The sequence below is a fragment of the Neolamprologus multifasciatus genome, chromosome 8 (assembly GCF_963576455.1).
Source record: "Neolamprologus multifasciatus chromosome 8, fNeoMul1.2, whole genome shotgun sequence".
Classification (NCBI taxonomy): domain Eukaryota; kingdom Metazoa; phylum Chordata; class Actinopteri; order Cichliformes; family Cichlidae; genus Neolamprologus; species Neolamprologus multifasciatus.
The window spans coordinates 3160122-3179761 of record NC_140446.1 but is presented as its reverse complement, the minus strand read 5'-3'; the positions used below and the strand labels follow the sequence as shown (position 1 = coordinate 3179761).

Sequence of the window (19640 nt, the reverse complement as noted above, 5' to 3'; positions counted from 1 at the left end):
CCTTAGACGGTTTCTATATAGAGGCACACAGAAGGCTTGCAAGTTACAGATTAAAAGCATTTCACGTGTTTGAGCCAAGAAGAACACGACAAAAAAAAAAAAACACAAAGAAAAACAAAAACCATACACAGCTCACACGAACACGTGAGGAGAGTCTCAAATGGTTCGGTCAAGTTTCCAAAGGGAAAACAGCAGTTATAATAAATAAGAGAAACTGCAGTAAGTATGTCGAAGGGGGGGAGAAAAAACCTGGATCTAAATAATAACAATAATTAATATTAATAATAATAATAGCAATAGTATCCAGTTCTTTTCATGGTGAGTGGAGAGGGTTGTGATTGGCTCAGTACAGACAACAAGGAGAAAATCTTCCCCCACACAGCCCACGCACACGCAAACACACACCCCGACATTTAAATGTGTGTGAGCGACACCAAGCTGCACGGCTGCGACTCGGCTTTGTCTCAAAGATCTGCGATTCAGCTTCACGCAGGAAGGATCAGGGACGGAGCAGACGGTGGCTCAAACCAGCCAAAGCTGCTGGACCTCAGAATCTATTGGAATCTATTGGACTTTGGTGCATTTGGCTACATTACTTTACAACATCACGGTAAAGTGTAAAAGTTTGATATCTATTCAGAACTTTCATTGTTCTCACATCTTTTGTTCGGGTTTTTTTTGATGGGTCAAATTAGAAAACCATTAAAAATAAATGGACGTGTTTGAACCAGCAGTCATCGCTGAGTTTGCTGATGGGGCACCCCGACCACATGGGTACAGTCACAAAAAGCACAACTTCACAATTTATTTAGACGCCTTTCAAATGACAGAACCTTTCTGACACGGTGGCGTCATAGTGGCCATTTCCATCTTTAATATACAGTCTATGCTTGTACTAGACTACCACACTAACTAGTTTTAAAATAAAGCTCTTTATTACATGCGTCACATTTGAACATGATGTGCAGATGCACAGTTGCCTGTACTTTTAAAGCAACGTAAGAGTGTTGCCCTGCCTGTTGAGCTCTCACGGGGGCAGCGAGGCTGCAGAAAATCCATAAAAAAATGTTGCGGAGCACGAAAACTGCGTTTCTACTTGGATTTGAAGCCGTGCAGCTTTGTGAACATGCCCCACACACATGTCATGCACCAGCTCGCACACATTCACGCTCACAGGCAGCCAAGAGCCCAAAACGTGTAGTTGACCTCCACTGTAATCAGGGGGGAAAGCAGTGTAAGTGCAGTACCTCTTTGTGACCACTGGGGGAGCCCCTGAAGTCAACAATCTGACTCTCCAACTGTTCCTCACTGGCCACATGAGCCCGTTTTTACCCAGAGAGAAATTCTGTACATGCAGTCAATTAATAATCTGATGCAACACTTGCTTCGAGTATGCAAACATTTAGATTATACACAGATAGATTATATCATTCTTCTTTTTTTATATAATCTGCACATCTTCTGCTTTTCAGCAAAAAAGAAACTACGACTCGACCCTTGTGGAGGCCTCAGAGTCAGCGCGCTAACAACAGCGCTCGAGGAGGAGCGGCGGGGCAAATCGAATCAAACAGGGAGGCTTTGCATACACACGTCATAAATTACTCCAGATTCTGTGTGAGGCTCCCGTCTCCCAAACTCCTCCCACCGTGCCAGGTGATGCACAGAGGGGGGGCCGAGGCCAGGTGGGGGGGGGCGGGGACAGACTCCTCGTTCTGCTTCGTCAGCGGCTCCTCTGGGCTCCGTTTGTCTGCCACTGGAGGGAGGGGTGAGAGGGAGTCCAGCGGGTAAATGGGATGTTTGGGGGGGGGGCTGCGATTGGTGTTTTTTTCTTGGATTTTTTTTTTTTGCTTCCTCTTTTTTAACAGATTCCTCCCCCTCCCTCCAGTGCACTCAGTCTCCCAAGATGACTTTCACAAAGCTAGCCACGTCGGTTTCTTTGGCCTCGTGGGAGGTGAAGAAGAGATGTTGCTGAGGAGGAAATGGACACGAGTTAGTCGCGAGCGAAATCAGAAAAAAGCCATTAAAGCATCAATTCCTTGAACTTTGAGGCTGTCGTGTTGTTGTGTTGCAGTTTGCATTGTAATTATGGTCATTAGAGCATTTTTTTGCACCTGTTTTCAATCTGATTTTAGTTTTTGACACTTGGTTTTACACTCATTTGTCGTCCTCTCTTGTAGTGACACCTTTGTTGCCTTTTCTGGTCAATTTGTATCTGGTTGCCAAACTTTGGCGCAATATAAATTAAACTGAATTGAATTTTTTTCAACTTTTCAACGGCACGATTTGCATCTTTATGTGGACGTTTTGTATTTGTTTATAGTCGGTTCATGGATCTTAGTTGTAAACAATCCGATTGTTGCCCTTATGCACCGATTTCACATGTTTGTGCATCATTTTGCTTCTATTTTGTTGGTGACTTTGACTTTCTTCTGTTAATTTCCAGTCATTTGGGTTTTATTTTGCATCACTTGGTCATTTTAGAGCTTGTAGGCAGTCTCGGTTCGTGGTCATTTTGCACATTTAAAAAAAATAATCATTTTTGTGTCTTTTGTTGTTCGTTTGCATCCATTTCGGGGTCTCTTTGTGCTTAACTGATTAAGCTGCAGCCGTTCAAACACCTGCACCCCCTGATACTCTGAGCTTTTACTGGACCTCTAGTAAACCTTCCCTGGATGAGACCAGTGAAGCATCTCGGCTTCAAGCGTCAAATACAGGGTTTGTAAATAACAATCTAAGTGCACCCCCCAGTGTTTGATTAACAGCATTACAAGGTGCTTGCAGGGAAGTCATGCTTATAATCTGCTAACACAGCAAGAACGTTAACACGGAAACACTCACCATGAGTTCTGTGTAAGTCGGCCGCTCTTTGGAAACTTTCTTTAAGCTGCAGAAGAAGAAAACAAAGCAAAGATGAACATTAAATGGTGGACTTCACCACTCTTGCCACAGATCTGTTCTAGCGTCTGATTCATTTATTCTCTGAAAGCGTCTGAGAAGTCGCAGACTGCCAGTACCGAGGGTTTCAAGGTAACAGAAAAAATACAACCGAGCACGGTGAGTCACACGAGCACCAAAGAAAGTAGTCACATCAGTGTCTTTCTGCATTCTGAGTGCTGCTCAAAGTGCGGCATCATTTTCTGATATTACCAGGAAACAATGATCAAAACTGAAGGACGACTCGTTTCTCAGTGTGGTCGAGTGTTATTTCAGGTCAGCAGCCGTAGATCATGTCAGCATTTCAGATTCACCCAGATTCACAGAACGCCACACACATGTTCATTCAGCAGCTGCCAGATGAACATGGACTACTCCAGCAAATAGCCGGCCCCCAAAAAGTTCAAAACAAGCCAAGAAAAACAAAGAAAAGAAAAACAATTCAATAATTTGGCTTTGCTTAAAGGCAGCATCACTTTACATTAGTGACAGGAAGAAGACGTCTGCTGGTGTTGGCAGTGCTGAGTTCAGTATTCACATCACTGCCACAATTCACAGTTTCCACATTACAAAGGTTCTTCAGTTATTTGCATGTTAAGCATGTTGTGGGTGGGGTGGCTGGTATTTCAGCTCTATGTGGAACGACTGGTAACAGGAGATATTCGTGTCAATGTTCCAGCTGTTGTTGCATGCCATCGTAAGCTCTCAGTCTCCCAAAGCTTCCTGAAGACATTTCATTTGTCTTCCCAAACTCTTCTTCACATCATCTAAAAGTTGATCACTGAAAACTGAACAATACACGAGTCAGCTGTTCAGGACAAAGCTCAGCGATATATTTGGACTCTCTCCTGAGCATCCAAACATTTGCATTCTGGACAGAGAAGACAGATGATTTAAGATGGCCCAACATCCACCTGAACCACCTCCAGCTTTTAGGAAACCTCTCTGGTGTGAAACATCTTCAAGTACCTAAAAAACAGACCAGTTGCTTTTAACTCGAGTTTAAATAAATGTTATTGCATTTTCAGCTTGGTCGTTGCTGCAGTGCAGGTGGAGTGAAACAGTATTTGCAATATTGGCAACCACCAGTCTACCCATGAGCCTTTCTTCCTGTTAAAAGGGACTTTTTCCTTCCCACTGTCACCAACATGCTTGCTCACAGGAGGTCATCTGATTGTTGGGTTTTTCTCTGTATTATTGTAGGGTCGACCTTACAACATAAAGCTTGAGGAGTCTGTTGCAGCGACTTGGCGCTGTATGAATAAACCTCATTCTCAGGTCAGTGCATTCACAAGGCTTTCAGAAAACTTGGACAAAGATTGAGATCACTGAGATTCAAACGTCGAGATCTTTAGTATCTACACCTGTGGTATAATTTTGAAAATCCTCGGTGACTTCCTGCTTGAGTTATTGCATTCACAAACCTAGGTGTCCATGTCGCCTGCCCACCAGTGAAACAATACCCATCAACCTTTTACAGCTGAAGGGTAAAAATCACCAAATCAGTCCACTTTTTATCTGTGATTTTTAATCTCTGAAGGTCTTTTGCACTTCTTCCTCATTCCTTCTTCAACTGTGGTGGCTGCAGCTCAGGAGGAAGAGCAGATCTGCTAATCGGAACGTTGCTGGTTTGATCCCTGGCTGCTGCAGCTTGTACGCCAAACATCATTGGGCAAGATACTAACCCCAAGTTGCTCCCCAATGCATCCATCAGATTATGAGTGTAGAAAAGCTCATTTAGCCATTTAACCAGCCGACATTATTACTTCATGAACCCTCATCACTGCATCACAGCAGCCTCTGCAATTCCTGAACTTCCAGAGCTATGCATGAATACAACTTCTGACTGTCTGGACATCATTTCCACTGGAGTACAGTGAGGTTTACACCTGCATCATCACGGCCTCCCTTTTCTTAAAGGCAAGGTTGCGATGCCCGTCTTAAATTAAGAAAATCCTTTCAGCTCGCTCGGCGTCTTCTCGCTGCACAAATACCTGCATGTGTCACTAAGCAACAAAGAAAGAACAGAACCAAAAATCCCCAACAGGAGGAAACATTCAGAGGAGCACAAACACGCCATCACCTGCGTTACAGACATAAATCCAGATGAAGCGAGCGGGGATGACTGATCATGTGACCGGTGCTAAGGTGGAGGTCAGGTTTTGGCATGTAGAAGATCTGATCTTGGAGGCACAATCACAACAATCTCGTTGTCAATGGTGCGGTTACAGTTTGGAGGAGTAACGCTACAGAAGAGGATGCACGAAACGATACGCAAACGTTTCCACTTTTCTCTCTTTACGTTTGTTTATACTCCATCTCTCTGTGCTCTTCCTCACAACAGGGGCTCGATGAACATCTCAAACAGAATTAAAACAATATAATCAAAAACTAGACTCAGTGTTTAGAGACTATTACAACTATTAAACATCTTAAGATATATTCATTCCAAAGTATCACGTAGCATTGCAATACTAAACAAGGCAAAACAGGTATTCGACAGAACATCACTTCATATTCTCTACTGTTCACTGGTTTCACCATACTTAAGCTACTGTGCAGAGGTCTGGGGCAATAACTATAAAACCACATTAAACTCACTTTTTACTCTTCAAAAAAAAATTCGAATCATCCACAGTGCAGGTTACAGGAACATACAAACTCACTATTTTTGTCTGAAATATTGAAAATTGACGATCTAATGAAATTCCAAACAGCACAAATTCTATTCAAAGCAAAAAATAAAGAACTGCCAGGTAATATTCAGAGTATGTTGTTTTTGAAAGAAGGAAGTTATAATTTAAGGGGTTTTTGTAACTTCAAAACAATGAAGGTACTACAAGAAAAGGCTTTTGTGTTTCTGTTCATGGAGTGAAACTATGGAACAGTCTGAATATGGAATTAAAGCAACGTCCAAACATAAAACTGTTCAAAAAGAGTTATAAAATATGATCTTCTCGAACTATAAAGAAAAGGAAAATATTGAAATTAAGTGAATGTCTCTATTTAAAAAAAAAAAAAAACAACTCATGATGTGATATTATAGTACATCAGAAATCTGTTCACTGTTTTTATTACAAATTATATCAATAAGGAAGCTGACTAAATATTAACTGATAATTTATGGCAAAGGGGTGGGATTAAATAAGTGTTTACTTCTTCCCTTTCAACATGTAAATTAATCATTTTTTTGTATGTAATTTGTACAGTATTTTTTTTCTTTCTTATTTTCTTTTCTAAATGTACTTGTATATTGTTCACACGTTGAAATAAATTACCAATCAATCAATCAAACCACTGAGCAGGTCATTCTCAAAGACCCGTGTTTTTCTCTTTAGAATATTTATTATTGCTCGTTACTAAGTAACCACCGCCTGCGCTCTCCTGCCATCCTGCCCGTACGACCCCCAAACCTGCCAGCCTCCCGCCTCACCTCTGTGCACCCTCACTGGTTCACACAGCATTTATGCTCAAAACAATATTTGCAGCTCAGTTCTTGTAAATTAGAGTGACACAAAATTAGAGTAATTAAACGAGTACGTAGAGATCCGTAAAAAGTGCACAGTTGCATGTTTACAGCATATTCAGATACATCCTGTGAAAACAAGAATAACAAAAACAGCAACAATGAAGCCAATCGAATAAAGGGGAAATCCTCTGAAGCCCGCTCAGCTGGGATCAGTGCACGTCTCTCTGTGATCTGTAGCAGCTTCGCGACTCTGCAGGCTTCTCCTGTGTAAAGATCTGAGACGTGGATCAGGCTGGAAGAGCAAGAAAATAAAGCAGAAAAACACGAACCACTGAGAGGTGAAGTCCACAAACTCAGGGGAGAACTGGTCGGCGGGAAGCTGGGGCGAAGGCTCTTCCACCACCTGCTTCAGCTGCTGAAAAGGTGTCCCCCATGAGTCGTACGGGAAGCGCAGGATGGCGAGCTCGATCTGAGCCAAACGAGACAAAAAAAAAGAGGTCAAGGAGGGTTTTTGGTGCTTTAGTGAGCACAAACACACAACCTGACACAAACGTATCTGCACAGCTGCATTCATGTGATTTTTCACCCAAAGCCGTCCCACGGCGCAGCGTTACTTAACGACTGACCCCAAAACAAGTACGCTCTAAAGATCCAGCAGAGCGGCACACACGTGGCTTCCCAAACATGCGTTACCGTTTTTAACATTACTGTCGTTTTTCCGCTCACTGCTACTGCAGCATTAGTTTCACACTAAAACCTCCTCAGCTGCTTCACCTCCTTCAGTTCAGCTTTCGAGGAACAACAGGTGCTCCAACAATCAGCGCCCGGCGGGTTTTATCCCACACACCGATCGCTCAATCTGTCTGCACCACTCGTTCTTCATTTTACAACTATTACAAAAACCTTCCACTACTCTGAAATCACAAGTTTCCTCTTTTATTTAAAACCCATTTAGCGCCCTTTTAAAATTCAGACTGTGCTGGAACATTCGCTGCTCGAACAGCCGATCGAACAGGCAGAGACGAGCGCGAGTCAACTGCTGAATCCTCGATGCCAACATCCTCCTCGAGCCTGAGCTGCAAAGCTGTGAATATTTCACCAGTTTTTCATTTTTAACCGATAATCGTGTTTGCTCTCGAGATTCTTGGTTTTTTTGCAGCGATGCAGAAAAGGTGAACAAACGTATGCACGAGCGCGAGGCGGCTTTACCATCGTGATTCCTAAACTCCAGATGTCCGACTTGACGTTGTAGCCTTTCTGGTTGGTCTCAGGATTGATCCTCTCCGGCTGTGGACAGACAGAAGGTCACATGATGATGTCAATAACCGTAGCCGTCGTCAGGGATAACCAGCCCCGCTGCCCCGTAACCCCAAAGCTCTTGTGCACACACAGACCGAGCAACTTACCTGGCTCTAAACACCCTCAGCCAATCAGCGGCCTGCTGAGAGGTTAAAGAGTAACTGGCTCATTAAACGTGTGGATGCTAATGAGGGACTCGCAGATCTAAAGACACTTTTAATGCACAAAATCTACATTTGCAGCCAAAAGCGACAGGAAGTATGTTCTGGTCTACGTTTTCCCTCCAAGGTAAAAATACTTCCCTTTGTTGTCCGTCCAAAGCGGGATACCTGCTCACGTATCCAATCCCAGGATGTATCATCATACTTAAAACATTAAAGTCGTAACATTCGTCAACATTCGGGTGCTGCTGCATTTTTATGAGCGCAAATCCTCAAAATTCAAAGAAACCTCTGAAGACACCAACACTGCAGCAATAACAGAGTCATTAACAACCATCCAGGCACTCAGACTTGTTTAAAGCGGCCTTGAACAATAGTTCTCCGGCTCTCTGGAGATATTTCAGCGTTTCCTTTGGACACTGGCTGTTTTTCAGCCCAGTCCTTGTATCTGACCATTTTCAGAGGAATGCTTTTGGTACGCAGCTGAACACTGACCTATGAATCCCTGAAGCACTTTGTTGTGAACTGGTGCTATAGAAATAAAAGTGAAATGAAGTATGAAAAAGGACACCTAATTCAAAGGCTGAACCAGTGTGGCGTCTACATGCTACTGACAACTTAGCAAAGAAGCAATTTTAAGTGGTGCATTAGGGCTGCTCGATTATGGCAAAAATGATAATCACGATTATTTTCACTGAGATCTCGATTATTCGACGATATTTATTTAAAAATAACAAGTTATTGAATAATGACTTTAAAGATTGTCAAAAATAATATAAAATAGTGTGAAAATACTGATAACAGTGCAAATGTTTGCAATATAAGAAATAAATGAAAAATGTAAACATGTTTAGTGAAGTTTGCAGTGTTGCTCTGTGGTGCAGCTACGACACTGTAGCAAAGTTTACACACTGTGTCTACTTGATCCACGTCTGACTCTGAACCCATAATGTTTCCACACCACTGAAGTTTTTTTTACCTCTTTTCAACCAACAGCATCACTCTCCTCTCCAAATAACTTCTGCTTAGCTTTCCGAGCTTCCCTCGGGTCCTCTTATTGTTGTGACATGTGTTCGACATGCAGAGAGGTGCGCTCGATTTGCCACACAGAGCAGCGCGAGAGTAAAGCACGAGGGAGGGGCGAATAGTCTCGATAGTAATCGAGATTAAAATTCGATTAATTGAGCAGCCCTATGGTGTATGTAGACACTTTGTTGCTAGCAGACCGAAAAACACTTGTTCACATTTCTTTATAATAATCGTTGAAAGTTTGACAAACAAAGCACAACAGCGAGTGTCTGTGAAGCACAGTGGAGACTCCGTCATGGTTCAGGGGCTGCATTTTACGAGCACCAACAGATTTTTATCTGGAAAACAGCTGATTGGCAGCAGCTTAAAGTTGGCGGTTTATGTAACGTTTTTATTATTATTAACAATCTTTGTCTAGTTTCTCTGACCTGCATGGACTAAATCCAGGTGCTGCTGCTCTTCAGCCTGACCTTTAATTCTTTGTGATTCCAAGTATTGGTCAAAATGTATTTTAGAAGCACAACCTTAAATCTTTGAAGCATAAAAAATGATGTTTGAATGAGGTGCGTGACACGAATGTTTCCTCCGGTGGTCAAGAACACTGGTTAAACTGAACAGGCTGGGAATTATGTGCTTCCATGAGACTGGATCCTTTCTTGGAATTTTGAGTTACCCTGATCGTTCCGAAAGACGCAGCATTATTTCATTTTTATAAGAAACTTTTCCTGGAAATCCAAAGAGTCGCTTCTTCAATCCAGGAAAACAGAGCCACGTTTCTCTCAGTTACACTGTAGGACACACACACTCCTATAACAAGTTTTAGTAAAGTGTAGAATTACTGCCTCGTAATTAGACGCATCAGCCAACCTGCTGCGGTTTATATTTATTGCCTTTCCAGATTATAAAACACATGTAACGAGGCCCTTGAAGGGATTTCACAGGTGGCCACCGAATCAGTATTCAAACAATTGTGAAAGAAGGTCAAAGTCTCGCCTTCTGTTCCCGAGTTGTGTGCTTTTGCAGAACGCCGTCGCAGTAAAACGACCTGTGAACTTTTTGTAAATGTTAAAACTCTGAGACGTTTGGCTCAAGCGGATGAATTCCTGAGTTATGTTTTGTCAGGTCAAAGTGACCGTTGACTGTCAAAGTCCATTTTAGAATCCAGACGATCACATCACCGGCATGCATAACAGAGAGCAGGAGGAGGGAGGGGGGTGGTAGGGACGTAACAACAGGTACACAAACAAAATGACGCTAAAAGCCTAAAAAAATGTCTATAATACCTATAAATTTAAAGTTTTTCATATAGTTTCCATTTGTAAACTACTTCTGATTCATTAACAGGTGTAAACGTTTCAGTACTCGTCCTACAAGAATCCAAAGCCGTTGTTGTTTTAAACTTGAAGAACCTCCTGCTCATGGTCATCTTCTCCTGCATCTCTGGACACGGCTGCTGTCTTTAGATCATTGACGCCCTCATGTGTCTCCTCGTGTTTGTGGTCCTGCAGTGAGTGCATCGGGCTCTCCTCCTGATTCAAAGTCACGATTCGTCTGGACAACAACTGGACACTGTGCATCCTCCTGGTTTTGCTCCTCGCCTGCTGAGTTACCTTCCGGTTTGGAAAGTTTGGACTGATAAATACTGCTTGGTCGTATGGGGAGGCCCAGCGTTCATAACGAGTAAAGATAAATTAAACAGTTGATGTTTGCATCGTCTGATCTTGCCACAGAACATCGTGAAAGTTTCCAGAAATGGCGTTCGGATGACGACGAGCAGACGCCGTATCGTTGCATGGAGCTGTCAGCTCACACGCTCAACTTCACGTTGGACGTTATAACAAAATAATATCTGAGCTGTGTTTGGTGGCTCTTTAGAAAGCTCACGCTGGACTTTTTAAACTTTTACTTACAGAAAGAATTTTATTTTACATTTTCACTTCATTCCTTTAAGCATCGCGCTGCTTACCGCCATGTAGGGTTTGCAGCCGGCGTCCATGGTTTTAGCCACAGAGTCCACCAGGTAGCCGCTGATGCCAAAGTCGCACATCTTCACTTGGCCCTGAGTGTTGATCAGGACGTTGGAGGGTTTCACATCTGGAAAGACAAACAAACAGGACTTTTAGCGAACAGTCGCTCTGTTAGTTCTGTTTCCCTCTGAGGGAGCAGCTGGATGACCTAGCTGCAGACTGTCACTGTTACAGACCGACGGGTGTCCTCATTTTTGTGACGTAGCAGCTTTAACGGTGACTTTGACCCAACAACAGTAACACGGTGGTAACAGAGGTTTGACACAGGAATGATCAACTCTTAAAATACCAGCATGAGGTTCGTAAGATTTAGTTCTGTGGCTGCAACATATTAGTTCAGCAAAGCTTCTGCTGCTCATCCTCAAATGTGTGTTTGAACTAAATCTATTTTATACATTTAACAAAATATTAAATTAATAGCAAATCTGAAGTGAAAAACTACCAAGCTTAAAGTCGGATGTTTGACATGCTGGACATTATATTCTTAATTTCCAGTTAATACTTGTACAGCTGCTGTTATTGTGTATATATATATTTATATTTCTTCATACATTCTTATATATTTCTATACTGTGTATTTTGTTGTACAGTTATTTTATTTTCAACTTTAATTTATATTTTATTTTATTCCTTCCCAGTTAAATTTACCCTTCATTCTAATTTGTGTTGTACAGTTATTTCATTTTTAACTTTAATTTTTATATTTTATTTTGTTTTATTCCTTCCTAGTTAAATTTACCCTTTTTAATTTTCATATTTATTTCCTATCTTATTCATAGCCTTTTCTTTTTCTTTAGGTCACGAGCAGTTGTCTAAGCATTTCACTGCATATCGTACTGTGTATGTGACAAATAAAATTTGAATTTTGAATTTGCAAAAAGTAGCAAAATATGTATTTTGTTTACCTGAACATACTGGAAAAAAAGAAAAAAGAATCACAAAATACAAAAATAATTAGAGAAAAATAATAGAGTTAAAAAAAAGTGAAAATAAAAAGCAAAATGTAAAAAATAAAAAACTTTGATATTTGTTATCCACTGCAGCGAACACTAACATCATGTAACAATGTATTTTACAGATAGCCACACTTCATTTATCACATATTTGTGAAGCTATTTAAGAATTTCATAATTTATTTTGACAAAAACGTGATAACATTTAATGATAACGGTGTAACGATTCTCCTAACACGTGAAAACATTTTTATTACATTACGTGACATTAAACTGTGTTTTTATTCTTAACAACTAAAGACTGTTTTGGTCAATAATATCTAGGAAGCTAACTTTGTACTCTATGAACTGCAAAGCAGATTAAGAATTAGTAGCATAAAGTATTATTTACGAAAAATCGGAGCATTTTTATTTTAAAGATTTGTTCAAATTATCGACAAACCTCAACTAATTTAGGCCTTTTTTTACATTTCAACACAACATCACATCAGCATCGTCTCTGTAATGATAGTGATTTGAACATAATAATAATTTGTGCGTATTTTGAGATGCGTTTGTGTTCCAGTGCAGATCAGGCAGCGATGATGCTTTAACCCAGAGTTCCCCAAACTTTTATGCACCACGGACCGGTTTATGTCCGACAATATTTTCACAGACCGGCCTTTAACCTCCTAAGACCCGAACTCTTCCACAGCAGCATTTTTAATTTCTCTTTGCTATTTGGGCTGATTGGGGCCTGATGAATGTAAAAACAAAGAACTACCAGATTTTTTTTTACCTTTTTTTTGTTTTTATGAAAAATAAGAGCCACATATGAGGATATTTGTTTAAAATTTTGATAGAACAGTAGCAGTATAATGTCCTCGTCAGTGGATATCAGGCTCTTGTAGAGCAAAATTGAGTATTTCAGTCTAAATAACCCAAAATGGGATGTCCACATATGTGGACGCCAGGTCCTAGGAGGGTAAGGTGTCAGGGACAAATACAACAAAATAAAACCGGTACCAAAAAAAGGAAAATTTATTCATAGCACACCGTGTGAACTGAATTGTATAAATTTACATTGTTTTAAAAAGTGTTACATGCTTAAAACAATAACTCAATATGAAGAATGTGAATGAAATTGGAGTTCATTGAAAAAGGATCCATTATAATTTTTGTTTTATTTATTTTAATTTTAATTTTTCTCCTTGTTACTATGTGGAGCGGTATATTCTGATTGTAAATTTGTTGTTTGGTTTGGGTTAGGACCGGAGATAAATGTTAATGTTGGTTTGTTCCCTGATTTTTGGTGCCCACTTGTAATATAAATTGGATTGTAGATAGGGGGCGGGGTTTAATAAGAATATTTTCTTCTTCCTGCTCCTTTTCACACATGGTTGTGGTGTTTTTGATAGAAAGTGTGGTTGGTTTGTTTGATTTTTTTTGTACTAAGTGTGAAATAAATAAATAAATAAATAAATGAAATGAAAAGACCCACACCCGAGCCTCAACTCTTGCAGCCTGGTACCAAATGACTCACGGACCGCTACCAGTCCGTGGCCCACGGGTTGGGGACCACTGCTTTAACCGCCACAGACCAACTAGCCTTCATTGACATATCAGTGTATAATGCACATGACTGAATCACCACACATATTTACACATTTGCATTTTAAGGCAACACAAAAGTTGCTGCTGTTTCACTCCAAGGACAAAAAGAATAAATTTCATAAATTTAGCAGAATCGTGTTATTGTCTTAAATAATCCGACAGCTAACGTTCAATCTAACTGCGTTCGATACATGTGCTGTCATATGCAGCCCGCCAGGTGAGTGGTCTGAAGCAGCGGTCCCCAACCCCCGGGCCTCGGACCGGTACCGGCCCGTGAGTCGTTTGGTACGACTCACGGCCGCGAGAGTTGAGGCTCAGGTGTGAAATGTATAGTTTTCAGGGTTTTTTATCGGTTTTCAGCGTTATTTTGTTATCGTTTTTATCGTTAACTTGGTTTTCCTGGGTCTTTTCACGTGTGTTATGAATAAATTTTCTTTTTTTCGGTACCGGTACTAGTTTTATTTTGTTGCATTTATCCGCGACACCTTAAAGGCCGGTCCATGAAAAATATTGTTGGGCATAAACCGGTCCGTGGCGCAAAAAAGGTTGGAGACCGCTGGTCTGAAGCACTCGATCCAGTTCAGCGCCCCCCTGCACCAGCCGGCCTGACGACCGCACACGTGAGGCTGCAATCCACCGTTTTCTGACCCAGAACCAGAGACGGATGCTCGTTTAACTGCTTTAACACAGACGCGCTGCTGTGGCTCTCCAGTAAGATCTGGCAAGAGTCTGAAGGGATAATGGAAGCGGAAAACAGAAGCAGCCGCACGCAGCTGAGAGGAAATTGGCAGTGAGAGTTTAATGGGTCTCCAATCTGAGGCTCTTACCTCTGTGTATGACTTGCAGATTGCTGTGGAGATGCTCCAGAGCTTTTACTATCTGTAATGAGAAAGGCCATCAATAAGCAAATGAGCGTTACATAACCCGTATGTGTCATTAAGCTGAGTTGAGTGTTCGCATTAAATTTTAATCATTCGCATTATGGCGCTTTAAGTGAACCTACTGAGACAGCGATCTTTCCCAGGATGTCCTCGGGGATGGTCAGGCCCTTCTCAATCACCTGCTTGTAGAACTTGTCGAGGGAGGTGTCCATCAGCTCCATGCAGATCCACACGTCACCCTGGCAACAGACAGGCAGATTTGGAAACAGATCAGGACAAAAAAAAAGGAAAAAAGGCGCCGGCCGGATTCCAAACAGACAGGAAGTGACAAATTTTCCAGTGATTCAGACCCAGTGAGGAAATCCTGAACATCCACTCACTGCTGCAGGAAGTTTCTGCATCAGGCAGTCTGCAGAGGTGCCCCCCGACCCCACTCTTAAACTGTTTTAGTCTTTATATCCATTACTTCTTCAAGACCCCTCTGTGAGAGATTTGAATGACTCCGTCCTGACTGGTTGAACAACAGAGAGTTCAATGTGGAATATATTAAGATACTTTCCTTCACTCCTCTCCCCAAAAAGACACACTGCCACGAACGCACAAAGAAAATAACGATCAGCAGCCTTTCTGTGACTCTACCTCTCTGAATAGTGCTCCGTAGAAGGTGACGGTGTAAAAGCAGTCCACCGTCCTCATGGAGATGTCCAGATCCATGAGCAGCCTCTTCTGCTCCTGAGTGTTCACCGTGGCCCGAATCCGCTGAGGAAGGATGACAAGAAACAAACCGTCAGAGCGAAAGCAGTCGCACTTTGTGTTGTCTGCAGGGAGACAGGCGAGAAATGTGCAGCCTCTTCACAGGTAACATTATCCTACTGCTGGTCGTGAGGTGAACGGCAGACATGGCGTTTTTTAATCTGGGTTAGAGATTAGAGAAGGGCCAAAACAGTAGAGCAGCTCAACTCAAAGTTTAAAATCAAGTAAAACTAAACTGAGTGTGAATGTGATCACATCCCCACCTGAGCTTTTCACTTTGACTTCCCCATACCACAATAATGAGGAGCAGAGAAATACAATATTTACACCATCCAATCACTATCATTATAAACTTTAATTTAAAAAAAACCTCATGTGTTTTAGCTTTGCAAAAAAAACTAATGCAAGAGAAATATGCAACAGAATGAATGAAGCAATAAATGCCCAGGAAGGATATTTGCAAAGTGTTTCCTCTGGAGTAACAATGGTGGGTAAATAAATAAAAGCAAAGCTCCAGCTGTAATACCCAAGGTGGTGACGAAAAAAGAGAAAAAAGGTTCGACACTAACACAAAATCAGAAGTAAACTGGCAGCTGGACGGCCAAGAACACCTGATCTGTCAGCCCAGCAGGAGAAACCCAACAAATGTCCACGAGATCCTTAGGTTTGCTTTACAAACCACTCCACATACTTTACGTAGAGTGATGTGTGGAGTCAACACACACAAAACTGCACTTTTATGCTCATTTCAAAGAACAGCAATCAGGATCATTAATCAAGCAGGATGTTCAATCCTTCATAAACTCTAAAACTGCTGAACGCACAGATTCAGATTTTTGACACAGATTGGGGGAACCACAGATTAAACCTTTTGTATTTCTATTTGTGGAACAAAAACTATGGAACAGTTTTGTAATTTTCAAGTCTACATATTTATACTTATTTATATTTTATATTTATAAAATTTGGTTATCACATAATTTTCTTACATTGAACGAGAATAAGACCGAAATCATAGTCTTTGGTAGTCACGCTCCGCTACACCAGTTAGCTGATGCGCTAGGCCCTCTCGCTAGCCACCACTGTAAGAAACCTCGGAGTGTTCCTGGATGGCTCTGTTAAACTTGAGAAACAGGTGTCCACTGTGGTAAAAAACAGCTTTTACCAGTTGCGTCAGATTTCCAAAGCAAAGCCGTTCCTTCCTTTAAAGGACCTTGAAAAGCTTATCCACACATTTATCACATCCAGATTGGACGACTGTAACTCCCTCTACTCGGGCCTCCAACACTCCTCTCTTTGCCGGCTTCAGTTAATTCAAAATGCAGCTGCGCGTCTTTTAACAGGTACGAGAATCCATGAACACCTAACTCCAATTTTAGCCAAACTACATTGGCTCCCTGTTAAATATCGCATAGATTTTAAAATTCTTTTGTTCACTTTTAATATTCTGAATAATTTAGCGCCCAGCTATCTTTCTGAACTCCTCCACTCATACAATCCCAACAGAGCACTTAGATCGTCCAATCACAGGCTCCTAGCACAACCTAGGACTCGAATGAAGTCGAGAGGTGACCGGGCCTTTGCATCCGTGGCACCCAGACTCTGGAATAACCTCCCTGTTCATATTCGTACTGCCGAGTCGATCCAGTCTTTTAAATCACGTCTTAAAACTGATTTTTTTTGTCTAGTTGGCTGGTCTAGCTTGTTGTGTTGTTACCTATTGTTTGTTGTCCTCTTTTATTGTTTGTTTTAACTGTCTCATGCTTTTACTGACTGTGAAGCACTATGGTCAACACTGTTGTTTTAATATGTGCATATAAATAAATTTTGATTTGATTTTTATACACAGACTTTTCTTTGCCTTGTCTCTGTTTTTGTGCGTGACGCACATGGTAACTCAACAGTGGATTAATGAGTGCATACATCTTCCTACTCCAGGACTGAGTTGTTATTTTATGTCATGTAGATTGTGTCGATTGTGTTTGCGCATGTATGTGTGCATATATATCAGTATGTTTGTATTTTGGTTTGATGTACAGGGGTTTTGCAGGCCTACGGATCGATCATCATCATTAACATCATGGTGAGATGATGATGAGAGTCCCATCCTGACCTCCTTCCCTGTGCGCTCTGCAGTTTTTGCATGGAATAACTGGATCTATATTTATAAAACGAGCAGTTTCCAAGTCCAAGTCCAAAAGCAGCTCATCAGGTGAGGAGCGAGACCACACTCCTCATTTTTGTATCTCCACTTTCTTAGCAAATTCTTTCATGTTATTCAGTTCACTCTGTCAGAACTGTTGCGTTTAAAGGTTAGAGGTTAAATATTCTAGTCGTGCATGTGCGTGGTTTGCACACAGAGTAGAACTGAAACATTCGGACACACGTTTGTCACTTTGCTTTAATGGGCTCGTGGTTAAATAAACATTCCTGAAGTCTGCAAATCGTCTTTCCTTTTACCTTAACAGCCATGATCAGGCCACTCGGCACGTGTCTCATCTTGTCCACCACGCCGTACGCTCCTCGGCCGAGCTCGGAGATCTGCTCCAGGTCATCTGCCTTCACCTCGAAATTCTGCACAAATGGAGGACAAGTTCCAGTGGACGCCAAACCCACAGGGCGAGGAATCTCTCATGTCTCTTTTAAGCCATGCAAAAGTCTCCTCCACGATGCAGCGGGATAATTTTTTTTGTTTCCAATTGTTCAAACACAAGAAAAAAAGAAATCTCTTTGACTCGTGGCCAACTCGAACAGAGAGCGAGCAGCCAGCCCTGCCAATGGAAAATTCCACTTATTTGAGGAGTTTAAAATAAATATTTTTACTGCCTGATGGGCAATAAAAAGCATTCCAGTCTAACCGCAATCAGAAGTGTTCAATTCAGCTGTAATGTTCATCGGGGCATTCTTTACAGCCAACAGAGCCGCGATTAAGCCAACCTATGTGGATCGACCAAAATTACACTGGGAGGAGGAAAAAAGTAAGAAGTTATGTAAGAGAGAAAAACAAGCATCAAACCCTGAATGGGATTAGGAAAGGTGGAAAAGAAGACAGTAAATGAGCCAAAGGAATAAAATTACCTTCTCTCCGATTGTTACACAAGCTTTTGAATCCAGATCTCTGGGGGGCCTGAAACACAAAAACATTTGGTTACATATGAGCAGGTTAAAGTGTTCTTTAGAGGACACGTCGCACATTTCAGGCACAAAACAGCAGAATTTATTCTTCTGCAAAAAACATCTATGAAAAGGTGCTTCTGGCTTTCAATTCACTTCAATTTTATGTTATTTACTTAACATCGTCGCCTCAGAGTGCTTCGTATTGTAAGGTAAATGTCCTTTGCTTTGGGAGCGGCGATTAAAATTTGAAAAAGTCAGAATCTTGAAATAAATAACTGAGCTTTTGGTATTAAACCTAAAACTGAGTATTTTTACGATCTTGGTTTTGAGACAGGATGTAACAACTTGGCTTCAATCCAGTTTTATTTATACAGCACCAAATCACAACAACAGCCGCCTAAAGGTGCTTTATATTATAAGATAGACCCTACAATAATACATACAGGGAAAAACCCAACAATCATATGACCCCCTATGAGCAGCACTTTGGCGACAGTGGGAAGGAAAAACTCTTTTAACAGGAAGAAACCTCCGGCAGAACCAGGCTCAGGGAGGGGCGGGGCCATCTGCTGTGATTGGTTGGGGTGAGAGAAGGAAGACAGGATGAAAGACATGCTGTGGAAGAGAGCTCCACTTTTCAGGACTGGAAACTGCGTCCATCCTTTATACCACTGGTGTCGAACTCCAGGCCTCGAGGGCCGGTGTCCTGCAGGGTTTAGGCTACGTTCACTCTGCAGTTCTTGATGCTCAATTCCAATTTTTTGATCAAATCCGATTTTTTTGTCTGCTCGTTCACACTACAAATAAAATGCGACAGCAAACGCGCTCTAGTGTGAACGCTCAAAGCGGCCGCATGCGCAAAAGAAGACGTCACACACAACGCGCTCTGTTTAGACCCAGAGCAACAGTATTGTTTGACTGTTTTCCCTTAATATAAAGACTTTACGTTTCCCAATTTTGCTTTAAGTTAATTTGTTATTTACATAATAATGTAAATAACCTAATAATGATCCTTATTGCTGTTTTAGAGGAGCGCTGCTTCAAAGGATAGTTGCAGATTTCTGTCAGAATCTGCAGATTATACAGAACAAATAAAATGTTCACGTTTCTCCAACGTTGTCTTCCCAACAGTTTCACCGGATGGCCAGGAAGCGTTCGCGATGTCTTCTCCAGAGCTGATAATTGGCGTCTGTCTTGTGTCGGTGACGTAAAAGACGGATTTAATGCGACTTGACCATCAAACAGCAGTCGCTTTCTAAAACATCGGATATGTATCGGATTCAGCACCACATACGAAAGTGACCCAGATCGGATTTGAAAATATCGGATTTGTGCCGTTCACACTGTCACACCATGATCGGATTTGGGTCGCATAGGGTCAAAAAAATCGGATTTGATGCGCTTTCGCCTGCAGTGTGAACGTA

At 41.5% G+C, this 19640-nt stretch overlaps 1 protein-coding gene and 1 long non-coding RNA gene across 3 annotated transcripts in view; both read right to left on the bottom strand.

Annotated features, from left to right (window-relative positions):
- Positions 1–19640, bottom strand: part of LOC146512201 (uncharacterized) — a 106345-nt gene that overhangs the window by 5571 nt on the left and 81134 nt on the right. The gene's annotated exons all lie outside the window — the stretch shown is intronic.
- Positions 671–19640, bottom strand: part of map2k6 (mitogen-activated protein kinase kinase 6) — a 42038-nt gene continuing 23068 nt past the window's right edge. The window contains exons 3-12 of one of the 2 annotated variants that reach the window (XM_085170102.1): positions 18178–18226; positions 17560–17673; positions 14986–15105; positions 14469–14585; positions 14293–14344; positions 10859–10986; positions 7613–7690; positions 6733–6872; positions 2839–2884; positions 671–1968 (exon numbers count right to left, since the gene is read on the bottom strand). In XM_085170102.1, the coding sequence (XP_085026228.1) occupies positions 1891–1968; positions 2839–2884; positions 6733–6872; positions 7613–7690; positions 10859–10986; positions 14293–14344; positions 14469–14585; positions 14986–15105; positions 17560–17673; positions 18178–18226 (922 nt within the window). In that variant the 3' untranslated portion in view covers positions 671–1890. The other variant, XM_085170104.1, reaches the window with a different exon arrangement.